Raw genomic sequence first — 26,766 nt, forward strand, 5'->3', positions numbered from 1 at the left:
TTACTAAAAGTTTAAAAATATATTTTTCAATATTAATATTTTTATTAAACAGTATTTACTTTTATCTTCTCAACAAACAAACAAATAACATTCTTAGAAAGAGAGAAAAATAATTGGAATTAGGATAAATTGGGAGAGGAAGACAGAGAGGACGCTCCTGCCATAGGCCCATAGAAGAAAAAAGACAAAGAAAAAAAGATTTGAAAAGCGTAGGAAGCGGGATTGGAACACGTGGCAGCTATCCGTTATTCGACCGTTGTACAATGAAAGGTGTTGTGTGTTAATGAAGATTGGGGATTGAAGATTGAAGAACAACGCAACACAATCACAACACAACCTTTCTTCATTTCCCAATTTTCTCTCTTCCCATCTCATGGCGATTGCTACAGAGACTCAACCTCAACCTCCACAACTCAAGGTCTCTCTCTCTCTCTCTCTTCTTTCTCCTCTGTTAACAAACACTTTCAGGCTTTCCATTTTCTCCTTCAATTAACGCTTCTTTTTTCTCTTTCTACGGTTTAATTCAATTATTTGTGTTTCAAATTTAAATTGTCGGTGTTGAGGTTCATTAAGCTCCTGATATTGACGAAGCAAGCATGAACCGGATTTGTTTTTTCTTATTAAAAAATTATCTATGGAATTTAAACCTAAATAGTTGAAGAGCGTTGTTGCTCGAAATTTATTTATTTATTTATTTTCATGGAATTCATTGTTTCTTCCTTCGTTTTTTCAGGAATCTTCGGAGGTTTCAGGTTCGGCCGTGGAGCAAAGAAGGTGGACCCTGAATGATTTCGATATTGGAAAACCTCTTGGAAGGGGAAAATTCGGCCACGTCTATTTGGCCAGAGAAAAGAGTGTGAGTTTTGTCTTCTCGTGTTTCAATTTATTCAGTATTTTTCTAATGGATAGTTCTTAACTGTGCTAATTTCTATGGATTATTTCATTCCTTTCCAGATTTACCTTATTTTCACACTTGTTTGGGGAAAATTTTGAGCAATTCTTTGTTGCTTTGGCAAGATTTGTGTGGAAATTTTGCATTTTTTTCCCTCATAAATTTCACATTGTGGATTTGAATGCAAAACTGTTTTGAGGTGGAACAGCTCAAGTTTTTGGTATTGTTGGATGGTGACATTGTATTGCAGTCTTTTTTATGGTCTAGTGGTCCAGAGTTTGATCTTTGCCATCCGTCCTATTTCTTCTAATGAAACATTGAATTTCAACAAAAGGTAGGGAAGGGGCATGTGCTGCTGTGCACTATCAAGTATCAACGTTTTAAACTTTGAATTCCAAAGGGTGCTCTTGCATGAGAGAGTGTGTTGTTGGAAACGCAATATCAAACCATATGACATGTCTTTACCTAACAAGGTTTTTTTTTTTTTGGGAATTGTTGATGGTTTAAGACAACCATTACATTACATATGACCATTATTGATTTGTGTATATCTGAAATGGTAATAATATATTATCGTTGTTGATTCATAGGGATGGTTTTTCTTCACCTTCTTCATTACATTACATTTGTTAATTTTATTTTGAAACTGAAATGTGATTCGTATACAGAGTAATCATATCGTTGCTTTGAAAGTACTCTTTAAGAGCCAATTGCAACAATCCCAAGTTGTGCATCAACTCCGGAGAGAAGTTGAAATACAAAGTCATCTCCGACATCCCCATATCCTGCGCCTTTATGGATACTTTTATGATCAGGTAATTGATTTTGCTGATATCTTTATTGCTGAAGAGGGTTACATACTTTGTTATTTACATTTTCTGTGAAAATAAATTCATTGCAGAAACGAGTTTATTTGATTTTAGAGTATGCGCCCAAAGGTGAACTTTACAAGGAATTGCAGAAATGCAAATATTTCAGTGAAAGGCGTGCAGCCACTGTAAGTATATCATACAGCAGTGCTCATTCTTTTCTCTCCCGATGTACTGTTGTTCGAGATTTGTGAATTACAAAAGTTCACATTGGCTGATGTAATTTTTTTCTACATAATTGTATTAACATATTAAGAAGCAGGAAAATACAGAAACAACTTTTCATAGCACATCTGGTTTAAGTAAAATAGAGATTGCTACATGCCTAAGTGCTCCACTTGAACATTCTTCTGACAAGTGAATGTTTATTTTGTGATTGAGGCAGTATGTTGCATCATTGGCCCGAGCCCTTATATATTGCCATGGAAAGCATGTAATACACAGGGATATTAAACCAGAGAACCTTCTTATTGGTGCACAGGTGATCTCCTATGACTAGGCTGCTGTTTCTATATATGCTCCTCCGTCCTTCTGTTTGTTTTCTTGATCTTTGCTCATTATGTCAACCTCTCTTCATTTTTAGGGTGAACTGAAAATAGCAGACTTTGGATGGTCGGTGCATACGTTCAATCGCCGGAGGACCATGTGTGGCACACTGGATTACCTTCCTCCTGAGATGGGTATGCTTAATGTGTCGCATGAATCACTCTTTCAAATATCTGTTATTCTCTCCATGGATGATGTATGATATTTCTTCTAAACACTTTCGAGATTTTAACAGTGGAGAGTGTAGAACATGATGCAAGCGTGGATATATGGAGCCTTGGTGTCCTGTGCTATGAGTTTCTATATGGAGTCCCTCCTTTTGAGGCTAAAGAACATTCTGATACTTATAGGAGGTGAGCACAAAGCAGTTGAATATATAAGTTCTCATTGATGCTCGGACTCTGTTTTGTATTTTCCCACGCTAAAAGGGGCTAATGTAAACAGTGAAGAAATATAAGGAGTGCTACTTCCCTTGTCTGTGTCTTTATAATAAATTTATCTGTGAACATTCAATTTTGCAGGATAGTACAAGTCGATCTCAAGTTCCCTCCTAAACCAATTGTGTCATCAGCTGCCAAGGACCTCATCAGTCAGGTTTTACGTCTAATGATTTGTGAAGTTCTCTCAAGAATTGCCTTTGACTAGGATATTTGTTTTAGCAGTTTGCCTGAGTACTCCATTTCCTCTGTCCTTTTTATTAACAGATGCTGGTCAAGGATTCCTCTCAACGTCTACCATTGCACAAAGTCCTTGAACACCCTTGGATTGTCCAGAATGCGGAGCCCTCTGGTGTATATAGGGGCTAGGGGACCTCATCATTTTTTCTTTTGGTTTTTTTTCTTAATCGTCGAAATCATCAGAATAGCAGCTTCTTCAAAGTATTTGACAACATTTTGATCTAGAGATGATGATGCAAACTATTTCAAGAAGTTGGTTAAGAGAAGATTTTATATTCTTAAAACATTGGTCGAGAGAAATCTTAACTGTTACTAGATGTCTTATTATTTGATTGTAAACCCTGCTGCAGGCTACGCAGAATAACTGTTCGACAAGGGGCAGAGCTCTAATCATTGTTTTTTATTCTGATTCTGTTTTTGTTTCTTTTTGTTTTTTTTTTTTTTCTCTTTTTTGGGGGAACAAAAACAATCAGAATTTAGAAGGTACTGTGAATAAAAAAAGGTATTTTATAAAAAGATTAAGATAATCAGAACCTTAATTTTTTTGGATTTGGGGGGGGGGGGGGGGAGCCAAATAAAAAAGAAAAAAATGAATTTGAAATAAATAAATAAATGTTTTATTAAACAAAAGGATATTGAACATTCTGCTGTTTGGTGGTGTGGGTGGGGCTTATTTCTATACGTTTCTGTAAGTTAAAAACACAACTAAAATCCTAAACAAAACTTGACGAAAAGTATAATGAACCCAACCTGAATTTTGTTAAAAAAACAAAGATTCTTTTTGTGAAACTTTGATAGTATATGAAGTTTGAAAATATAGCTTTAAGTGATTAAAATTATTTTTTTTTGTCTTGTTGATAAAAATAGTTGAAGTTGGTTGATTTTTTAAAATAAAAATATTTTATCATGACAATTTTACCCTTATTTAATATTGTTGAATTTAACTCCACTATCAATATTTACTTTTTTGTAGTTTAATTTATATTTTCACCAACTTCATTCATTAAGGGTAAATGAAAAATATATAATAAATGCTTCATACAAATTATGAAGTGTCTTACAAAAATAATTATTAAAAGCTTCAAGAAAAAATGTTGTATAAAGGACCAAATGAAGTATTTGAGAAAAAAAAATGTACTTAAAAGACTCAGTCATAGTTATTCACTATCATTAAAAAAGTTCGTTTATATAAAAATGAATTAAAACGAAATACATATTTACAAGTGGTCTAAAGCCTAAAATCATATTTCATGGATAAGTCTATAAGTTTGAGCATGTAATAGAAGTACAAGTATTTGTAGATGCACAAAATGAGTGGATTCATATAATATTGGGCATTGACAAGTTCTTATTGTGCACTTCCTAAAAAACTTGTATCCACACATTAAGATTTATTTTTGGAATAGACTTCGAAGTTTGAGCATACACTTACATAAACTTATTAAATCCTAAATCTATTATGTCATTTACATTTACATATGTGTTTCTACGGTAGGTTTTTAAATTTGAATGAAAGTGTGTATTTCTATGGTATATAAATATTTATAGATATACAAAGTATCTATGGGGGCAAACCTTCATAGTGAGATTGAAATCAAGTTATCAATTACAACTCTACTGGGTTGAGATTTTATAGAAAAATGACTTATTACAATCACATATTAGGATAATTTTGAAATTACAATTTAGCTATTCATATGTGAAACTAATAGAAGAAATAAAGTACGATAGAAGAAGAGGAAGATGTTGTGGATGATGGTGACGACAAGAATGGTTTGTAGTGAGTTTTACTAATGCATGCATAAGAAAAGTGAGAAGGACTTTTGAGAAATAACAAGTCTCCTGCTATCTATTTGTGGATCCTAATGACTGTTGCAATGGGTATGGGCTTGGGCAATTAAGGGTTTTTCTTATGCATACATTCTCGTTATAATGAATTCAACCTTATCTCTATGTGAGTGTGCATATCACATATTTAATTCATAATATCTAAGCAACAAATAAATAATTTATTATTATTTTAAAATATGAAATACTCAAAATTAATAAAGAATAAAAGAGTGATGAAGAAAAACCACACCATTAAAGTTAGCAATTGTAGTTGAAAAGCTTCTGACCTTATAAATCTTACACTAGAATCCTAGATTTTCAATATAATCTTATACCATACAGTTGGATCATAACATTTTACCATACTTCGTAATCTTGGTGCTCATGTGAATTGAAGAAAATTACGATAGTAATTCATAAAAAAATAAATTAAAAAGAACTGCACCGCATAAGCTACTCGTTATTGTTTGGAGAACTCGATGCTTGGTAAATCCAACACTAAAATCCCAAACTTTCAACATAAAATCCAAGTCTCATATCTTACAATGGAATCCTACCACAGGGGGAAAGGAAAATGGTGTGTACAACATAAGTCCCAACATAAGTGACGCCTATACAATAGGGACAAGAAAACCCACACATCATAAAGTAAACTATTTTAAAACACGTCAATGAATAATGAGAGGGTGATAGGTGTCTAAGTGTGAATCCTAGTGGTTCTTGCAACTTGTGTGAGGGATTTTCTCCAGCAGACACCTTCACTGTCGTGAGATTAATCCTATTCCTACATGACTATGCATATTTTAAATCGAGCGATCTTGTGTACATTTAATACAGGTAATTAATTATATGGTGAGATTAAAAAATATAATTATGTGTGTTTAAGCAATAAATGATTGATATATTACTATTTTATTATTTTGAAATGTAAAATACTTTGGTGTATATTATACTGCAAGACGTAAACTATTTAAAAAATGCTTGTGAACATGGTAAGAAATGTTTCTAACTAGTTTGTTCTTCATGTCTATTTTGGATTCTGATGACTGTTGCCATGGATATGACTCGGGCAACTGACGGTTTTTTTTCTTGCACAAGCACCCTTGTTATAGAGGAGATCACCGCTATCACACTATATAACGCAAACTGTTAACGAGATGAAATATGAAGAAAAAAGTGTTAGAAAAGTGCTTACGACGTGATTGTGAGTCACAACTTAGGTGAACCGCATACATTGAGGGCGCAAAAACACCCTGCATAAGTGGAACCATTCAACAAACGTCATAGCATACATAAAACTTTTTTTAGCCTCATTCTCGCAAAACTGGGTATAAAAAATCAAATGACTGTAAAAAACAGAAACAACAACCAGACAAACTAGTTTCAGAAAATAATTTCTTTCTTCTTAGTGAGCTGCAGGTTAAAGATTCAACAATAGTCCTCAGAATACTACATTATCCAAGAGGACAATCTTTCTAAAAAAGACTACCAACTTGCAATACGCGGAAAGGGACAAAAAGCACAGCTCCCAATGCTCGTGGCTTTGGAGGTTTTCGGGTTTGGGTCAAACGATAACACATTACCAAACACAATTGTAGATAAACAGGTCTCTGTATCTATTTTTCCGTCTTGATAGTGTTGTCTGCGTGGTTTCCTGTTTCTTGTTCGTCATGGAAATTGTTCCCTTCTAACAACTGAGTGGGAGGTGGTTCTGTTGCCTCGGCTTCATCAACATCATTGCAATTGTCCCCTTCTAACAATTGAGTCGGAGGTTGTTCTGCTTTCTTGGTTTCATCAAAATCTTTGGGATTCAAAAAGCTTGGCTGGTTGGTTGAAGAAAGGAGTCTTGCCCACATCCTGTCGGTAATTACAACCTGGTTCTGCCTCTCAGTGATTCTCTGGGTATCAAAATTTGAACATCTCTATCGTCAGAACAATTCTGATCTTGGGAAAATAAAAACCATCAATATAAAATTGGAGAAGCAATAGAAAGTAAATGGGCATGTTTGTATCCACAGGTGTGGTTAAAACATAATACAAACTTGATGTATACGGTAAATATCATTCTCCAGTTTCAATAATGGTGACTAAGTAGCAGATATCTCTGGATTTCTTTATTTACAACCAGTAGATATAAAACAAGAATAGAAAAGTATTGTACCCAAACAAAAAAGAGCAACAATTATGATATAATTCAGAATCCAAATAGGTAATAACTTACATTGAATGGAATATAAGTATGTCTGCCATTGACCAGCCCCACTGTAAATCCAGTATATCCTGCCATTGCACCATGAACTGCACTCTGAGCAAGAAGTGTGCAGTAGACATTGTCGGATGCATTGCTTGGAATTGCCCGGATCATGTACGTTGGATCTGGCAGATTACTCAGTTTAAAATTCTATATATAATTGTTAAACTTTCAAAAAGTCCTCAAATCCCAAATAAAAATGGATGCTAAATAAGATATAGATGGGTAAAAAAGAAAGAGATTTCAGAAAGAGAAACTGACCTATATATTTAAGATTGATGGCCATCTTATTCTTCTTTGCAAAATGATCCTATTACAGCATGATGAATCTTAATTAAAAGGGAAAGTCGAACAAATTGACTGTTCTGGCTAGTGACTCCTTGCACAGACTTGTAAATATAAAAAGCTGGACAAACGATATACAACTATATACAAGTATGCATCTAGCACTAGGCTAAGATGGGAAGGAATATGATAAATGGAGGGATTTTTACTGATAAGCAAGGATATGCACGGAAATGATAGTGCAGAGCCAGCAAAATCAGGAGAGACCCAATTCAAAAGTACGTCAAATGGAATGGCACACAGATTTTCTTAGTTATTTTCATATTTTCTAACAGTTCAATAATTCAAAAAAATGTTTAGTTCTTAGGCAAAAGCGGAGTTTAGATTGTTATGGGCAACTGTTTTACTCTTAAGGGAGTCAATACTGTCTTCTCCTGAAGGTCCAAACCAATCAAAAGAATATTGTCTAAGCACCATCTAAGCAATTAATATATAAATTGGCAAGAGTACCCCAAGCACTTAATTCCTCACAGAAATGTATAACTAGGCAAGTAGCATTATAACAAATAACAACAACAAAGCCATATTCACACCATGTGTCAAGCAGCATTAGGCTACACAAATTTCTGAGGAAAAATAAATGTTTTAAGAAGTATCTAATGTACAAGTTAAATACCTTGATCTTATGAGATATCCATAAACCAACATCTTGAAGTAGTTTGTTTCCAGAAGCATCCTTCTGGTTCATGGCTTGCATGCTTTCTGTAAGAAGATCTTGTCCTGCTCCCTCAGCTATGACTATAACCATATGTCCATTTTCTTTCAGTCTTCTCTCAATAAATTCAAAAAGTCCACCCTTTCCTTCAAGGTAGAAGGGTGACTCTGGAATCAAGCAACAGTCCACATCTCTGCTAGCGAGGGTAGCATACATTGCAATAAAACCTGCAGTCATAGTATCCATCATATCGTAGCAGAAAAAGCAAACAGAATTTATTGAAGCAAGCTAACAGTGAAACATTTTAGTCATCTACATTTGAACCAACCAACAAAACAGGATATAAATAATCTGAATTGGCTGCCTAGAAGATATTAAACATAAATGTGAAGTATACATACCACTATATCGTCCCATTAACTTTACAACACCAATGCCATTCTCAACACTTTCAGATTCAACATGTGCTGCATTAATGGCACGCTGAGCCTCTTCAACCGCAGTATCAAAACCAAAGGACTTGTCAATAACCTAAAGAAAAAGACAATCCAAGTGAAGTTTCTACAAACTTAGATAATCAACTCTTCAGATTTTTTATTAATGATAAGATTATAGTTTTGGAGGAACCAAAAATCATGACACTGTGAACAAGCATACCGGGATGTCATTATCTATGGTTTTAGGAATTCCAGCAATTGTTACTTTCAGACCCCGCCTTCTAACCTCCTGTATGATAACCAAAATATATGTAGAAATTCGAATGCTTACTTAAAAAATCAAAAGATGCCAAGAAGGGTAACAGGTCCATCAGGCAGTTAAAATTTTATGCAATCAAATTCTTTTTATCATTTAAAATGATTTTATCTTTACTATCTCTTTGCATGGACTTACAATTAGAGTGAACATATGAAAGATTATGAAATGTTTCTTGACTGAGATAAAGAAGGTAAATGAAATTTACCTGATTAGCCGAAAAGAGAACTGGTTTTTTTAAGCATAATCAAGCAATTTAACAAACAAGCAAACAAACTGCAGAGTGCACACATGTGGATTTTGTAATCTTAAAAAGTTATATATTAAACGCAATTTTTCTTGAATGAAATGATACCAAGACAACAAACATTATTTTATTAAAAAATTTAAACTGCCATACCTCATAAATCACAGCCGCTCCTCTCTGTGTTCCATCTCCTCCAATAATATATACCTGTAAACATAACGCTAACAATAAAAACCCATGCTGTGACAATAACCTACTCAATTATTAAGTACATACAACAAAATTTTGAATTTATGATTCCAGCATTTATCATCATTGGAAACTTCATTAGAATGCAGTTGACATTTAGAAAACCTGATTAATTCCACGATCTTGGATGCTGTCAACTATCTTGCCAGTATCATGCCCCCCTCGTGATGTCCCAAGAATTGTACCCCCACGCTTATGGATGTCATTGACCACCTTAGGTGTTAAAGTAATGGTGTTTTTGGAATAAAAACCTCTATAACCACCCTTTGTAACATTAGATACAATTTAGTGGAGAAGACAATGGATCAAGAAATGCAACTCAGGTTAAACATTAAATGAGAAGGAAAAAAAATAAGGGGAAGAGAAAATTGACTTCATGAAACTCAAAAATTTGTTCAGTTTAACAGGTATCAAATATCAAGATGAAGTTCTTAATAAACAGGTGCATTTACTTGTTAGAACTCTCAAAACAATAATTATGCCCATGACTCATGCAAACATAATGTTGTACTTTGTATCCACAATGCTATCTTTTGAAGGTGAATGCCAAAATGTAGGATATATATAACCTCCCAATTATGTAATACTGTCATAGCAGCTAGTCAGCTTACCCTCACCAGTGTCATGTTTCATTCACATATGCATCACATCACAGCAAGAATCACTTAAGAAAAAAGGGTTCATGACTTGTTGCATAGATTATCAAGATCTTAAAATGAACATTGATTGGTTTGCTGCAAGATTTTCAGCCCAAGTGATTGGATTTTACACTCACGAAAACACAAGGTTAATTTACAGATACAATGCAAGAAAGACAAAGCAAGCAGCTATGAGAACTAGAACTTGCTTGAAAAAACATTAAAATGCTCATAAAGACAATTAGATGCCTCTAAAAACATATAATTAGAGTTAGGATAGACAAACTTCTCAACAAATATTTATAGGAGAAGAAAATGAAATGAATCAAACTTCTCACATGAGTTAAACATAAAATTAACTTATGTATCTTGACTTTTTCAGAAGTCCACTCCCCTTGTTTAACTTCTCTTAAGCACTAATAAATTTAACAAAGTTCTTACCTGAAAAAAGGCTAAACAAAAGCTCCCATAAGCAAGAAGCTCATTCAAACTGGGCCTCAGTTAAAAAGGTTAAAACCTAAACTACATTTATGTCTTTTCTGTAGTGCCTGCCAGAAAAGGAAATATGGAGTCCAGTGAAAGTTTATAAACTAGCACCAAGGGTATAATTCCAGTATCCAGTGAACATCCAAGACAGTATACCAAGTTTGAGTCAGCTTGATTGATTGCCCAGAGAACTATTTGATTGACAAGAATGGAAAAAAAAAATGCACATACAAAGAAGTCGGGGACAAGGAGATGTAAATCACAGCAATGTAAGCTTCCCTTCCTAACAATAATCACATGCTACATAATCCAGTAATCCAGAGCAACAGACAATGCAGTGAACACAAATCAGTACAGAATTTAACCACTCACATCTATGCCAAGAACTTTGTTGACGCCATACATGTAAGAAAGACCACAAACAATTTCCCTTATGACAGTGTTGAGGCCAGGGCAGAGACCACCACAAGTAACAATACACGCGTGCACTTCATCCGACTTAAAGTATACCTGAACAGCATACGATTAGGTGTCAGTGACTTGAATCAAAATATGCATATAGTCTTAATAATATATGTAACCAAGAGAAATAACCTTTTGCCGAGGTCCTGCTCGTCGAAAATGTACACCTCTTGGACCATCCTTGTGAACAACAACCTACGGAGAGTAAAAGTTCAAACCCCAGTGCACCTTGTTAATGCTGATAAACAAGACATAAATCCAGTTATTTTATCTGTATTCTCTTTTCCTTCTTCTGCATTGGAAAAAATATTTTTTGTTTTAAAAAGAGATTCAGTTCATTCTTTCTATCACTGAAAATTAATTTAAATATTATAAATCAACGGAAAGAGAAACCGTTGTCTCTGCTTATCCCCTAAACACAGCGCAAACAAAACATTCGATAGCAAAGTAATTGATACTCAATAGCTCGGGTAACGCAAAAGAATGCATAGTAAAAGCATTTGATGTTAATGAGACTAAGAAACAAATAAATAAACAATCAGGTCGCTAGCGTAAGTAGAAGTAGATAGAACCTTCTGAGGAACAGTGTCGTCCATGTGCACGAAATACTGCCTGACGACGCAAAATAACAAAGAATCAACGTTTCGAACAAAACACATTCTATTCTCAGATTACAATCAAAGTGCCAAATAAAGTGATTCACTTACTTCACAACTGAATAAGCTGGATTGGATCGCAGCGGATTTGGATATGTCTGCGAAAAAAAAAAGTGTTACACAAACAAGCCGTAAGTGAATGCGGTGCAGTTCGCAACGTCACTGAAAAATTGAGAGAGAGAGAGAGAGAGAGAGTGAGTGAGAAAGATACATGAAGATTTGGAATATAGTCGGAGAAGTGAGGAACGTCCTCGAGTATGTAACCAGCATCGCCGTGGACGATCTTCATCTGCGAGTCAGAATCGCTGGAAGCCATTGCTATTATCTGGAAATCTTCTTAATATCTGCGTTTGTTTTATCTTTCAAGATTTTTGTGTGCGGATTTTTGAGTGAATGACGAAGCAGAAAGAAAGCGGAATGTGTGTGAAAACAGATAGAACGCTTAGTTGTTCGGCCATTAGTTTGGTTTTACGAGAATCTTAGCACTGACAGGTCAGATACATCTGAACCGTCCGTGACTATCTACCATCGAATCGTTCAGATGGACGGTGGAGATTGAAACTCTTAGAGTTTGAGTAATGTGTATGCGAAGAATGAGGGGCAAGAAAACTAGCGGCGCTGTCTTACCAGATACTGTTCAAAAGTCCATGCGACCCCTGTTTTGGTCCATGGAATCGAATTTCTACTTTTCTTTTTTTTTTTACCAAAAATTAAGAGTATATTTGATTTACATTTTAAAAATAGTTTTTGATTTTTAAAATAAACTGTAGTACAAAATTGTTTAATTTTTGTTTAATGATAATTAAATTTATATTATTATATCTAATAATTATTATTATTATTGAATCGGTGTCCCATCGTGTACGTATTTCTGAAAAAATAAGGATTTCGAATTTAAAATATTAATAATATAATAATGTTAAGATTTTGAAGAAAAAAATAAGTTGCCCACAATAATTTCACTTCAGGATTATGATTATTCATGTCAGCGAGAGAATGAGAATGTTTCATTCAATACCTAAGTTTGAAGTTTTTTTGGTTAGACAAGACTTATGCAAGTTTCTCCTCAGCCTAGCTTGATTTGATTTAAATTAGTTGGATACCCCAGTGATTTTTGGATTTTGGTACAGGCACTAATCAATTTATAAATGCAAAATAAGATGCATTTAACTAAGTTGCAAATAATTACTTTTTAAAAAAATTTAAAGTAATTTTACTTTAAATTTTAAAACAAAACAAGGTGGTTGAAAAATTATTTGTAAACAAAACTCAAATCTTCTATATATTTTGAATGACTCATAATGACTATTACCTTTCTTTCATTGCTGTTAACATCATTATTAATAAACTGTTATTGTCAATGTAGTCATAAATTGTTAAAATAATTATTCAACTATTATGTCCATTCTAATCATGATAATTATTATTGTTATTGCTATTATAATTTTTTATTACTTATTATTATTTTACAAATCTATTGTTGTTAATGCTACCTCTCCCTTATCACTTTATCCTTGCAACATAATCAAATTTGAAAATAAAATAAAATAGAAGGTATAATTTTTGAAACTAAGATTCACATGCATATATAAACAAAAAATTGTAAAACATAAAAGCTAGTTTATTTTTTAAAAAATTCACATAGACGTACATTATTGAATTGACTATGCATAACATTTATACAATCTCACATATGTTTTCTTTTAATATATATTTTACAAATTTCATATAAATCAATTATACATACTTTTTTAAATTTCAAGTATATTTTCTATTCTTTAATTTACAGACATTAATATTTCTCAAATTAAAAAAATCTTATGTTATAATTGGTATTTTTTTTTCCAAAACAAATAAATATGTGAGAGAAAAGAAGAAATGGGAAAGCAACGCAGTGGATAAGAGATCTGAAACCGAAAGTTCTAGTCCAAAACAAGACAAATCTGTTGTTTTTCCTTCTAGAAAAAAAAATATAGAAAACAGAAATATTAATGTATTCGAAGTGAGAGAAAATAAAAATGCAAAAGAAATACATGTGGGATGATCGGAGTGGACACAACAACGTAAACAACACAAGTCCGCTCCGTGTAATAAAAATCGGTTTCAAAGTTACATGAATAATTACTTCCAAACGCCCCCTTAACCCACCCAAACCCCAATTCCGAATCCACTCTATTACCTATTCGAATTAGGGGCATCTCTGAACTGGAAACAATCAGATGCTAGCGATTTGAGATATGTACAGTAAAGGTGAGTAGTGTGTTTGGTTTCTTGGAATCGCGGTCAGAATGGTGGTTTCCGACAGTCCCAACGGTGGTTCTACGCCGCCACCGCCACCGCCACCGCAACAAGAACAAACCAACAAATACGGCTTGACAAAACCTATCTCCCTTGCCGGTCCCACCGACGCTGATTTACAGCGTAACCTCGAATTGGAGAAGGTGATTAATTTCTGGTTCATCTCGTCTTCAAGTGTTTAACCCCACGCTTTCGCATTCTCGCTTCGTGTGAAATGAAAACCCAATTCGTTTTCTTTTGCTTCAGTTTTTGCTTGATTCGGAGCTTTATGAGAGCAATGAAGAAGCCGCAAGCAGACAAGAGGTTCTTCGACGCCTTGATCAGGTCATCTACTTCTTCGATCTTGCTTTTCTCCGCTTGATTGTGTTGTTGTTCAACCGTTAATTGCTTGGCGCGGTTTCATTTTTCTCGGTCCCAATGATGCATTGTGAATTTTGTTTTTTTAACTGTTATGTATTGAAAAACATGTTTTGGAACCTCGCTAGATTGCCTTTAAAGGATTCATATTTTTTTCAACCCCAATGTCTTGGGGATGCTACCATTGCTGGATGTAATTTATTGAATTTAAATTTTATGGTGACAAAGTTAACCTGCCGTGTAGATTGTGAAAAGCTGGGTGAAGCAGTTGACGCGGCAGCGTGGCTACACGGATCAGATGGTTGAGGATGCAAACGCTGTCATTTTCACTTTTGGTTCTTATCGACTAGGGGTGAGTGTGCCATTGTTACCTACTCCTGACTCATTGCAACTGCTATTTTCTCTCGATTCTTTCGAGTATGGAGGATTTCAATTCAATGCTTGCATTGCATGAGTTGCAATCTGCTAATTCCTCGAGTCCTTAGTGTGCACGTCTTGTTTTGATTCACCGTAGAAATTGTCAATGGCATGGGTTGACAGTAGTGGAAGGCGGGAGAAACTTAAATCTGGATATTGGGAAGATTAGAAGGAGAAAAAAATAGTATACGTGAGACATTATAAAGGTGGATTTATTGTTATGGGGAATAGCTAAGAGTCTGAAATAATTAGTCTGGTGGAACCTTTGTGCTTGACACTTTATAAATATAGTTTATACATGCCTCTGAAGAAAGAGAGGCCTGATGTTTTTTGGTACTTGCTGATCATCAAATCATTAGGGTTTATTTCTCCAGGTCTAGAGAGCGTTGAAGTTTGATTATATCAGCTCTTTGTTTGTAACAATAGTCATGTTTCAGTCACTGTTGACAATTGACTGATGGGTGATGACTTGACTTCTATGGAATATCATTTCTAATCTTATCATTAAATGTTTTAATATTTTGAACATTCTTGTAGTAGCACAAAATGATGTTCTGTTCTACAGAAAGTTTAACAGACAGTAAATGAGCCATAATGTTGTTGTCAATGACTCAATAATACTCTTTTGTCTGTTTTGTGAGTGGCTGTCCTTTTAATATTGGGATGTAACAATAATCCTATCGTTTGCAGGTTCATGGACCTGGAGTTGACATAGACACTTTGTGCATTGGTCCTTCGTATGTGAATCGAGAGGTAACACGCTGCAGCTTGTTATTTTTCCACAATTTAGTAAAATCCTAGGTTTTGGTTTTATTTTTAGCCAGTTTCTCTCTCTTTTGTAGGAAGACTTCTTTATCATTTTGCATAACATCCTGGCTGAAATGGAAGAAGTTACTGAACTTCAACCAGTTCCTGATGCACACGTCCCAGTAATGAAATTCAAATTTCAGGGAATATCTATAGATTTGCTGTATGCAAGTATATCTCTTTTGGTTGTGCCAGAAGTAAGTTTGGTTACTCATTTAGCAGGGCCTTTATATATTCTGAGAGCACATTTTTGTGGGGGACAATTTTATTTAAATAGCACATGTCTTTGGTTGAGAATTTGAAGGCTTTCCTAACATAAGCACACTTTCCTTCGTAAATTCCAAGTTCCCTATTGCTTTTAAACTTTCTCACTCTTCTATCTTAGAATCTAGCTTTTCTTTACACTTGACTTCAATTCAATTTGGTTTTCTAACATGCTTATCCACAGGACCTAGATATCTCACATGGTTCAGTGCTGTATGACGTTGATGAACCAACTGTCCGAAGTCTTAATGGCTGTCGGGTGGCAGATCAAATTCTTAAACTTGTCCCAAATGTTGAGGTTAATATACATGTTCTTTAGTTTAATTAAATGGTAAATTAGATTTAATGTCCGTTCATCTTATTAATTGGGTAGTCCATTAACCCTTGATAATGATAGCACTTCCGAACTACATTGAGATGTTTAAAGTTTTGGGCTAAAAGGCGTGGTGTTTATTCAAATGTAAGGGTTGCACCTATGATCTTCATAGTTTTTTCCCATCTGCCAATGACTTTAACTTTTATATCTGCCTTAATTAACTTTTTTGTTTAGGTTACTGGATTTCTTGGTGGTGTAAATTGGGCTATTTTAGTTGCTCGAATTTGCCAGCTTTACCCCAATGCAATCCCTAGTATGTTGGTTTCTCGATTCTTCAGGGTCTATACACAGTGGCGGTGGCCAAACCCTGTAATGCTATGCTCTATAGAAGAAAATGAACTGGGTTTCCCTGTATGGGATCCTCGTAGAAATCCCCGAGACAGATTTCACATTATGCCGATAATTACTCCTGCATACCCGTGCATGAATTCAAGCTACAATGTCTCAGCAAGCACTCTTCGTGTTATGATGGAACAGTTCCGCTATGGCAATAAGATTTGTGATGTGAGAGAAGTCTATTATTCCTTTTTTTTTAATATTAATTCTGTTACTATTTTAATTGATTGATTGATTGATTCTTCTCCTTTTAGGAAATTGAGCTGAATAAAGCCCAATGGATTGCACTTTTCCAGCCATATGTCTTTTTTGAAGCATACAAAAACTATTTACAAGTGGACATAATTGCATCAGATGCTGACGATTTACTAGCATGGAAGGGTTGGGTAGAATCTCGGTTGAGACAACTTACCCTGAAGGTACAGACTTGTCATAGTTTGGTATAACACTTTGCTTGGCTGGGTTTAGTCCAATTCTGTTTCATATTCATTGAAAATATCTAATCTCTGAACATTTTGGTAAATTCTTTTTTCCCCCCATATATTAACACGTTTTTCAATTATCTGAGTAGATAGAGCGAGATACAAATGGGATGCTACAGTGTCATCCTTACCCACACGAGTATATAGACACATCCAAACCTTGTGCACATTCTGCATTTTTCATGGGCTTGCAAAGAAAAGAGGGAGTAAGAGGTCAAGAAGGGCAGCAATTTGATATACGTGGAACGGTTGATGAATTCAGACAAGAAATAAATATGTATATATACTGGAAACCAGGGATGGAAATTTTTGTTTCTCATGTTCGTCGAAAGCAACTCCCTCCATTTGTTTTTCCTGATGGTTACAAACGCACTCGAATGCCAAGGCATATAAGCCTTCCGGCTGAAAAACCAGGTGATGATGCCACAAAATGCTACTCTGGATCTGGGTCTTCTGAAAGAAACATCAAGAGGAAAAATTACCCTGAAATGATGGATAGGAAGCCAGACAAACCAGAGAAGCGGGCATCTATTAGCCCACAGAGGTTAGAATGTGTTTCTCCTGAAAGTTGTACTAGTAAATCAGGTGGTACAGCTCACGTGAATATTGAGGGTATTGAAGGGGTTAGGTTAGCTAGTTCAACTACCAGGGATGCTGACCGCATTTGTGAAATTAAGTCATCTGATGCACTTCCAGGAAGTGGACTAAGTACTGAGGTTACTGACATGCAGATTAGTGAACCTGGCTTTGTTGACTCCTCACATGATAGGCTGAAATCAAGAAGTGTAGAAATTCTGAATGAGGTAAGCCTGCTGAACCAATGGAGGAACCTTTGGAAAGTTGTTTGGTTCATGTGAAGTTCCTTAACTAGAAGTTGGTGATGCATTTCAGAATGGGGTCATCAATGGGGACAAAACTCAGGATCTGCCTTTAAGTTGCTTGAAAAGTGCAGAAACAGAATCTACCAAAAGCTTGCCAAACTGTCAAGAAGGCGTCGTTGATATGGATCAACAACTAGACAAAGCGTGTAATTTCATCACAAGGGCTGAATGTTCAGATTATGTACCAAGTGCCAGTTCCCAGAACCTCAATTGCGAGGTGAGTTATCTCATTTGAAGACTTTTGGATTAGGAACTGTTGTGGATGGCAGTGAAAAAAACTGAAAAGTCTGGGAGATAGTGAGAGTCAGGGATCTTTGCAGGGTGATGTTTGTGTGGCTGATCCAGATCAGTTCTGAAGAGTGGGTGTTTTCTTGGAAATTGAGTATTTCAAAATATCGTGGCCCAAGAATATAAGGTTTTTAATTTTCTGAACTCTCTTTGTTTCTCAGTAATAAAGATGTTCTGATCTTGTAATAATCTAATCCACCTCACCTTAGTGGCTTTCATGGCATTTACCAAAGTTTTATATATTTCATGGGTTTCAGAAGAAATAAGAGTCTAATCTTCAATTTTTTTATGACTGATTTTTTTTTACTTTGGTTATAGCTTGATTCCATATTATAGCCAACCAGAATGCGGTCTGGCCCTTTTCTCTCCCCATCTTGTTGGGTCTTCTTACTATGACCGTTTTTATCTTGTATATTTTCTTGTTTCTTTCAAGATAATTTGACTATCAATTTCCGTGGTAATTGAATTTCTTAGTCAATTTTCTGACTGGTGAATATGTGGTCGCAGGTCCTGCACCACTATACGTGCTATGTTTCCAGTAACTCTGCTTAGGAACCTGACTTGTTTTGTGTATAGAGAGGCTCAGAGACCAGACCTTCCTTTTGTTTCATTTTATAATTTTTGTTTAATGCTTTTTTGGATTTCTGATTATGATTATTCTTTCTATTTTCTACATTGTGTATAGCCAGATGTCAGGCTCAGAAGTGCTGTATAAATTGGAGACAAGGCTAGGTCAGAATACTTGCAGAAGCTTGCGAAAAGCATGCATTTCAACTCTTAGTGTGAATAAGAATGTCCTTATTCTGTGCTACTCTTTCGTTTTGGTTTTGTAGGAGGATGAGTTTAGAGTGGATCACGTTATTTGGGAGCATCATCGCCGCCCACAGTGCTACCCTGCTATATTGTGGCTGTTACTGTGCTGAGATCCTGTGAGTGGGACTGATGCTACATTTGAACATTGAGGAGCTGATATAAATGATTGCATTGAATCAGATTGGGGTTTTGGGTATATGGTGTTGCGATGATCGTCTGTGTACATAGATGAACAGCATGATGGAGATGCTTAAAAATGTGGTCACATCCTCTTGCGTGTTAAACATGGGCTCATCTCGTCTTCAGAGCTGTGAACTTTCTCATAAACCCTTGACATACTTACTTACCTTGAATTTAAAAGGAGTGGGGACTTTCTTGTTTGCTTGTGATGTGGATGTGATCGATACATTATGTAAATGTAAGCAGATAACTATTTCGGCTAGGTGATTTTGAAGAGAAAATTGAAAAAAAAAATGATATTTTGGTGGTAGAGTAGGGTAGTCTTCCTTGTCTATCCTTGCATTGTAAGTTTTAGACGGTGGGGAGGATCATTCTGCACATGGGTTTCGTTGGCCTTTCAATTTAGTGAAACACTACTACCTTGTGGAGATGGTTTCTTTCGTTAGTGTTTTCGCATGGTTATTTTTTTGTTTGACGTACCTTTGCTGTTTATTTTGCTTCAGTAAACATACTGAAGCCGAGATTATACTGAGTTAACGCTGTTTACTTGCCAATCTTATTGATTAAATAAAGTTGTAATGTGAAAAGCCTATAAAATAAATTGGGTAGTTAATCATATCCAAAACTTGCATCACTTCCCCAGTGAAACAGTACGATACCATATTTTGAGACTAGTACTCTGATGTCATTGAAGACGGTAGTGAATACATGGAACCATTCTTTTGAGTTATTCTTCGTGCAGAATACTTGTTACACGCTGTACAAGCTACTTTCATCGTTTTCGCTTACAGCATTACTATCCTTGTAACTAGAGATGTACCTTGTTTCAGCAAGAAGAGGGCTAATATCAATCTCTGTTGCTAGTAGTTTACGTGCAAAACCTGAATGACAACACTGACGAAGGACTTGCAAAATCTCTATAGCGGAAGGCCTTGTCGAAGGTAACGAGCTTGTGCAAACGAGGCCTAATTTGAAGACACAAGTCATCTCTTCTGCATAACGTGTTTCTTTGATATCCTCATCGAAGGCCTCCGAAAGGCACTTTCCTTCACTATGATGCTGCCACGCCCAATCAACTAGGCTACCTGCATGCTCACCTCCTTTATTAGGCTCTCTTCCCGTCACAAGCTCTAGGAGTACAACCCCAAAGCTATATACATCCACTTTTTCGTTAATCTTAGTTGAATAGGCATATTCTGCAATACAAGTGAAACCTATAATCAGATTACTCGGCCAAATGATCATTTGGGTTCCGTATCAATATTAAAAACTGATATAGTTGGTAATGTGGCATAATTTAACGTGAGTTTGAAAACACGCTGAAAAACCTGTAAACTTGTATTAAACGCAGAAACTACTTGAAATATTAAAAACATATATCTATGATTATTTAAATGTAAATTAAAAAAGAGTTACCTGGTGGAATGTAGCCAAATGACCCTGCTAGAGCAGACATGGTGTGTGGCTCCCCAGGCTTTGCCAACATCTTGGCGAGTCCAAAGTCTGCTATTCTAGCCCTGAACTCTGAGTCCAGTAGTATATTGCTGGACTTGACATCTCGGTGGATAATGGGTGGCGAGCAATCATGGTGCATGTAACATAGGCCTTGTGCAGCCCCTATGGCAATCTTCAACCTCGTTGGCCAACTCAACCCAGTCGCTGATATTTTCTTCTTTCCGTGAAGCCATTTATCAAGGCTTTGATTTTCCATGTATTCATAAACAAGAAGTTTGGAGTTCTCACTCGAATAACAACATAAAAGCTTCACTATATTGGAATGCCGAATATTGCCAAGGATTTCAACCTCAGCCATGAATTCTTTCTCAAGTTTGTTATCCACATCTTTGCAATTCCAAATCTTTTTCACTGCAACATACTCACCCGGACGGTTTGAAGCAATCCGGTAAACTTTCCCAAACCCTCCACTTCCTATGAGGTTATTATCTGTCAAACTTGAGAAGAGGTTTATTTCAGTGAGATCAAGCCTCTGGAATGAGGTAAGCCTCCACGTTGAAACTTTACGCCTGCAGTGCCTTTTGCCCCTGTGCCTTTTCAACGTATAGAGGATCAAGGAGGCAGTGACCAGCAACACAAAGATGGTGATGGAAAGAATCAAGACAAGGTGTTTTGAAGACGAATTGCTAGAGGGTGGCAGGGTTTTGGTCAAGCAGTTAGAAAGGTTGAGTTTTGGATTGTAAGCACATAAATGAGGATTGTTTAAGAAACTCTTTCCAAATGCAAGGTTATTAAACTCATCAGGGATGTTCCCGGATAGCTGGTTGGAGGACAAGTTGAGAAAAATCAACTTCAATTGGTCAAATTGAGGTGGGATTTCACCTGATATGGCATTTTGAGACAAGTCCAAGTAAACCAGGTTAGGAAGACTAGCCATAGCTATGGGGATAGGGCCTGAAAGTTTGTTTCTTGATAGTGTCAAAGTATTTAGTGATTGCCATGAGATTATCTGAGATGGAAGTGCACCAGAAAGTTGATTATCATCAAGCATGAGAGTATTAAGCCGAGAACCCGTCAATTCCCTTGGGATTTCACCCGAAAGCATGTTGTTTCTTGCATCAAAAACCACTAGATTTGAGGTTCCAGAGGATATCTGACCTGAAAAGTTGTTGTTTCTAATATCAAGCCTTGACATAGTCGAAGATAGTTTACTTGGAAGTTGACCAGAAAAGGAGTTGTTGCTCAACACCAAGGCTGAGAGGTTCCTCAGAGTCCACAAACCGGAAGGAACCTCCCCTGCAAACTTGTTATCTGATAGCAGAACCCTGATAAGAGAAGAACAATTCCCAAGCCATTCAGGCAAGTTCCCACTAAGATTATTGGAAAAAGCAATCATACCCAGCAAAGCACCACCAGCACACAAATGTTGTGGCAACCCACCACTCAGTTGATTATCAGAAACTTCAAAATACTCAAGCTTCGAATACAGGCCTAGTTCTGGAGGCAATGTTCCATTCAACTTATTGCCAAACACCCTGAATTCCACAAGACTTGGAAGTAGGCTTAAGCTTGTGGGTATCTGACCAGACAACTGATTAAAATACAAGTGCAAGATCGTCAAATTCTTCAACTTTCCATATTCTTGGGGTATGGAACCCGTCAAATTGTTAAAAGCCAAATCAATCTGGATCAAGTTCAAAGCCTGCGCCGAACTGGGTAGCACACCCGATAACCTATTTCTATATAGGTACAAAAACTTCAACTTCCTTAGCGAGAACAAACTCCTAGGAATGCTACCTGTTAAACTGTTTATTGACAAATCCAACTGTTCCAGATTCACGAGATTCCCGAAACTTTCTGGAACCTCGCCAATCAAGTTACTCTGTGGCATCCACATGAGTTTCAAATTCCTCAGGTTTCCATACTCCAAAGGTATCTCCTTGGGCACAAGCTTAAAGTTATAAGCCAAACCCAAATTTTCGAGATTCGACAAGTTCCCGATTTCCTTGGGGAGTGTTCCGTTGAAGTTGTTCTGGAAAAGGTGCAGCGTTTGCAGCTCCGTCAGGTTCCCGATCGCAGCCGGGATTTCGCCGGAGAAGCTGTTCCCGCCGAGGTTGAGGAGCGTGAGCGTTTTGAGGCGGTCAATGTCGCCGGGGATCACGCCAGCGAAGTAATTCTGCGATAAGTCGAGTTGCCGGAGGTTGGAGCAGTTGTACAACCATGTCGGAAACCCGCCGGCGATTGAGTTATCGGAGAGGTTCAACTTGTTCAGATTCTTGAGGTCGCAGATTACGGAAGGGAGCTTCTGGGTGGTGATGCTTTTATTGGGAAGGAGCAGCTCCGTGACGACGCCGCCGGTGCACTGGATTCCCGGCCAGTTACACGGCGAGGACGGTGACGGTTTCCACGACTGGAGCGACGGTGGGTCCCCCAGTTGGCTTTTGATGGTAAGTAGAATTGTTTGTTCGGTGCTTGCCGTTTGCGAAATTACTTTGGAGGGTACTGCGACGCTGAGCAAGATTAACAAATGGAAAGGAAATTCGAGAAAGAAGAGGGGTATTTTGGTCATTTCAAAATACCGGTTTTGGGACTTTTGCGGCATATTATGGCGGTCAAAATCCAAACATTGGAAGATGCTGGTTCTGTCTCTTAGTAGCACTCTGTAGTGTGATGTAGCTTTGTGAGTGTCCCTTTTATGTTCTTCATTTGGGTTAAATATATTCAAAGGAAAAATAAAGACCCTATTGATAAAGAGAGACACTAACAATAATCTTCGATTGCATGAAAATGATGGAAGCAAACTAAAGGAGTTTTGTTCAAACACGACTCTTAATCTCTCATCATCAATTGGCCGTCGCTATATTTTCCCAGTGGACAACTTTGGTTAGTTAATACTGCACCATTCAAAGCACATACCATCGTTATTTTAATATTCTTTTTCTCCTTTTCCTTGTCCCTTGTTTTCCAGACTTGTAATTTGCTCAAGTTAATAGATTTGTTTGGCAAATTTAATTAATTTATACTTTTAATAGTTATGGATACTTTATTTTTATATTTTTATCTTTAATTTTTTAAATAATTTATACTTATGTAATAATTGTAATCCTAGCAAAAATATCTCTCTCATTCTCTCATCACTCAAGAGATTCATGTCATCCCCTCTTTTAATTGTTCAATTATTTCATGGATAATAAATAAATAAAACGTAAATATTTAATTAAATGGTTTATAATAAATTATTTAATAAATAAAATAAGTAATATTTGATTATAATATTACACTAATATTACATTAAATAAATTTTTATTTATTTAAGATATTTTAACTAGTTATATAACAAATTTTATCAAAACAATTTAAATTTAATCAGTTAATCACACAAATTATTATTATTATTATTTTTAAATAAACTCTTTATCAATTTGATTTTTTTAATCAAATTCAAACCTTGCCTTCCCCCCCCCCCTCCCCCCCTAATTTCTACTCCATTTCAACAAATTTAAATCTTTATCAATCATACATAAGAGATGCCTCACTCCTTTATGTGTAGATTATTTATTTCATTGAGGAATTTGAACTCTCTAACATAAAAATGTATTTTAATGAAAAAATATATAAATTTACAAATGATAGTTAATAAGAAACATATTAAAATTTCATAATTAAATATATATAAATGAATTTGTTATATTTTTAATTATTAACTTTTTAATCATTAATTATATTTCATCCTTTATCCTCTGCCGTATAACATGGATTCAATTTTATTTTATTCTTTTGGTAAAATATTGTTTTATAAAATTAAACATTAATTCTCCCTTTACATAGTGAAGTTCAGTTAATTAGCAACTAACTACAATTTTAGTAAACTTCTAAAACAGTTCTGTAAAAAAATAATAAAAATTCTTTCATAGTTTTATGTGGTCACAATTGTTGAGAACTTCAAAACTTAAATTGTTTATAACTTGTAAGAAAAATTTTATTTATTTATACGAATTTTAATATTCTATGATAACTACTCTAAATATTTATTCAAATTAGGCCTTAAACATTGTAAAAAAAAAAGTAAGTTTGAACCATAGGATGGGCTAACTATCTCCCTTCTTGAAATTGATCACCTACAACAATAACTACTTCGAAAAATTTCACCAACTTTGAAAAATTGCACAATTTGCTTGTATATAACCTCATACTTTCATACACATGAAAATTTGGGGCCAAACTCAAATTTTATAATTACAGGTGAATTTTTATAACTCTAATTGTTTGCTAACTTAAAAGGTTCCGTTTAAACATTGAAAAGAAATAAATTTTTATTATATTAAAAATAGAAAAGTACAATAAATATTTTTTAATAAAAAATATTATTTTTAAATACTTAAACTCAATACCAAATACTAAAGTTTTAAATAACATCAAATCCAATATTGTCTAAACAAATTTTCTGATGATCCCGGGTGGTGACAATTCTCACGAGACAATCATGAAAGCAACTGAGATGAGTGGCAATGTTAATGTCTAGCCTAAGTAGTGGTTAGGAAAGTTCCCATTTCATTAATATATTCCAAGTGTAGGGTGTTTTTCATAGCAGTGGGTAACTACATGTTTTGCTTAGTCAAACTTTCAATGCCCTACACCATTTAAACTAGAAGGGTCTCCCTTTCGAATTAAATCCTCAACGAAAACTTTTCATAGTTGGTCAGATACTCGTGCTCGTTCTTGATTAACAAATATGAATCAAATTCAAAAGTGACTTTAACCCTATGCATGTTACATAGTACTCTTTCCATTAGCCTTTGAGATTGGAGCTTATATTCCTCATATTTACAATCGAATACATAAAATAATAATAATAATAATAATAATTGGACGTGCCATTTGAATTTTCCTGTAAGTCCTACGTCGATGGTACTAGCAATAAATAAATATATCAATATCGCCCACAGAGTGCATGCGTTTCAAATTTACCTCTCATGAATAATAACTATGTTGAGACTCTTCTTACAATTTGGTTTGATCTTACCATTCCAACCCCACAACTGGTGAGACTTTTGACAAATAGGCTTGCTATTATCAACCAACTCCACTTCATTATTTGTGTCTTAGAATAATGTTCTTAGTTCTTAATTGGAAGATGCTAAATTGTTTGATTGTTTAGTCGCAACTTGTTAAAGACTAGAATAAGTGCTCCAATCTAGAAGGAATATGACCTCAGGATTTTTTTTTGGGGAATTCGCGCGCGATATAGATGTTTTATATTTATGTGCAATGCGTGCAAATACAAACGAGTTCCAATGTTTTTTAATAGAGAACAACTCCACTTCAAGTAGCAGCCAGAGTTAAAGAATGCCTCAATTTAATCCATTTTGTGTCCTCTATCAACTCAACTTACTCCACCTCTCTTATACAGCATATGTACACTCATAAACATAAGCAACCAAGGTTTGACTTTGACATGAGACGCAACATAATGAAAATATGTTACATTGTCTGCAAACGATTTATCTAGTTGAGTACCAGACACTGAAGTCCATTTTGGACTTATGTACTTTTTAACAAGTATTTATGAGAAAAAAAAAATTAAAAGATTAAATGATTCAAATTATTCTTATAAATTAAAAATAACTTATGTACTTTAATTTTTTTAATTCTTTAATTTTTTTTAATTCTCTTATCTAACTTTATAATAAGTTGGGATATATAAATTAATTTTAATTTAAGAAAAAAGTTTAGTTTACGTTATTTTATAAGTTATTTTTGTTAGGGAAACACTAGTTTTCAAGTCTCTACTCTAGAGCGGTGACGTCCTATAACTGTCGCTGACGTGGGGAGGGTACCTGCAAAAGGCACTCTGATGCTAAAGTCAGAATTCAATTCTGAGCAATAAATGCTATTTAATAATAAAAAATTAACCCTTTACTTATACTTCCTACCTTCCTTTTATAGGCATTGTTATGGGCTAACGGGCCTGCTGAGTCAGCCTTGAGTTTCGGCCCTTTACTTTAAAGTAGATAATGTCTTGATTATTACCCTTAGTTGGATTAATTACCTTCTAATCATGACAAAAGATATTCGGTTAAACTAGGCCGAATAGGTACTCGGTTTCCTTTTTCTATATGTAGGACCGAGCAGTACCCTATCCAGTACACTAGTCTCCCAAGTTTGAAGAGGTACGAGGCAAGGGCTTAATAATATGTAGGTGCCAAGAACATGTAGACGAGAGGGTACTCAGTTTGGTAGGATGGATGGGAATACC

At 35.3% G+C, this 26,766-nt stretch overlaps 4 protein-coding genes across 14 annotated transcripts; 2 read left to right on the forward strand and 2 right to left on the reverse strand.

Annotated features, from left to right (window-relative positions):
• Positions 1-334: 334 nt before the first annotated feature.
• On the forward strand, positions 335-3,167 carry LOC113864284 (serine/threonine-protein kinase Aurora-2). Its single transcript, XM_027497837.1, has 9 exons — positions 335-418; positions 734-856; positions 1,561-1,707; positions 1,794-1,889; positions 2,147-2,242; positions 2,345-2,441; positions 2,543-2,660; positions 2,829-2,901; positions 3,012-3,167. The coding sequence occupies exons 1-9, from the start codon at positions 374-376 to the stop codon at positions 3,111-3,113; spliced, it is 897 nt and encodes a 298-aa protein (XP_027353638.1). The 5' UTR covers positions 335-373; the 3' UTR covers positions 3,114-3,167.
• Positions 3,168-6,199: 3,032 nt separating this feature from the next.
• On the reverse strand, positions 6,200-11,998 carry LOC113864283 (ATP-dependent 6-phosphofructokinase 6-like). Of its 2 annotated transcripts, XM_027497835.1 has the most exons (13): positions 11,768-11,991; positions 11,608-11,654; positions 11,473-11,512; positions 11,033-11,095; positions 10,811-10,948; positions 9,420-9,578; positions 9,219-9,272; positions 8,723-8,791; positions 8,467-8,596; positions 8,027-8,292; positions 7,327-7,375; positions 7,036-7,190; positions 6,200-6,712 (listed from the first exon to the last, which is right to left on the reverse strand). In XM_027497835.1, exons 1-13 carry the CDS (start codon positions 11,870-11,872, stop codon positions 6,431-6,433), a joined length of 1,557 nt encoding a protein of 518 aa, XP_027353636.1. In that variant the 5' UTR covers positions 11,873-11,991; the 3' UTR covers positions 6,200-6,430. The 2 variants fall into 2 exon arrangements, with proteins under 2 accessions (XP_027353636.1, XP_027353637.1); XM_027497836.1 differs by lacking the exon at positions 9,420-9,578 and having other exon boundaries at positions 6,225-6,712; positions 11,768-11,998.
• Positions 11,999-13,505: 1,507 nt separating this feature from the next.
• On the forward strand, positions 13,506-19,648 carry LOC113864965 (nuclear poly(A) polymerase 4-like). 10 transcript variants are annotated; one of them, XR_003504942.1, is made up of 15 exons: positions 13,506-13,997; positions 14,101-14,178; positions 14,456-14,563; positions 15,319-15,381; positions 15,471-15,632; positions 15,884-15,997; positions 16,097-16,159; positions 16,250-16,579; positions 16,666-16,830; positions 16,983-17,696; positions 17,785-17,991; positions 18,095-18,189; positions 18,570-18,632; positions 18,748-18,794; positions 18,896-19,596. XR_003504942.1 is itself a non-coding variant. In XM_027499240.1 (13 exons), exons 1-12 carry the CDS (start codon positions 13,845-13,847, stop codon positions 18,775-18,777), a joined length of 2,187 nt encoding a protein of 728 aa, XP_027355041.1. In that variant the 5' UTR covers positions 13,506-13,844; the 3' UTR covers positions 18,778-18,794; positions 18,896-19,606. The 10 variants fall into 10 exon arrangements, 3 of the variants coding, with proteins under 3 accessions (XP_027355041.1, XP_027355040.1, XP_027355039.1); XR_003504939.1 differs by adding an exon at positions 18,381-18,471 and having other exon boundaries at positions 18,570-18,794; positions 18,896-19,583; XR_003504941.1 differs by lacking the exon at positions 18,570-18,632 and having other exon boundaries at positions 18,752-18,794; positions 18,896-19,648.
• Positions 19,587-23,247, reverse strand: LOC113864964 (receptor-like protein kinase HSL1). Its single transcript, XM_027499237.1, has 2 exons — positions 20,472-23,247; positions 19,587-20,251 (listed from the first exon to the last, which is right to left on the reverse strand). Exons 1-2 carry the CDS (start codon positions 23,110-23,112, stop codon positions 19,806-19,808), a joined length of 3,087 nt encoding a protein of 1,028 aa, XP_027355038.1. The 5' UTR covers positions 23,113-23,247; the 3' UTR covers positions 19,587-19,805.
• Between the last annotated feature and the right edge of the window lie 3,519 nt (positions 23,248-26,766).

This window comes from Abrus precatorius, unplaced genomic scaffold (assembly GCF_003935025.1).
Source record: "Abrus precatorius isolate BTA unplaced genomic scaffold, Abrus_2018 Scaffold4, whole genome shotgun sequence".
NCBI lineage: Eukaryota > Viridiplantae > Streptophyta > Magnoliopsida > Fabales > Fabaceae > Abrus > Abrus precatorius.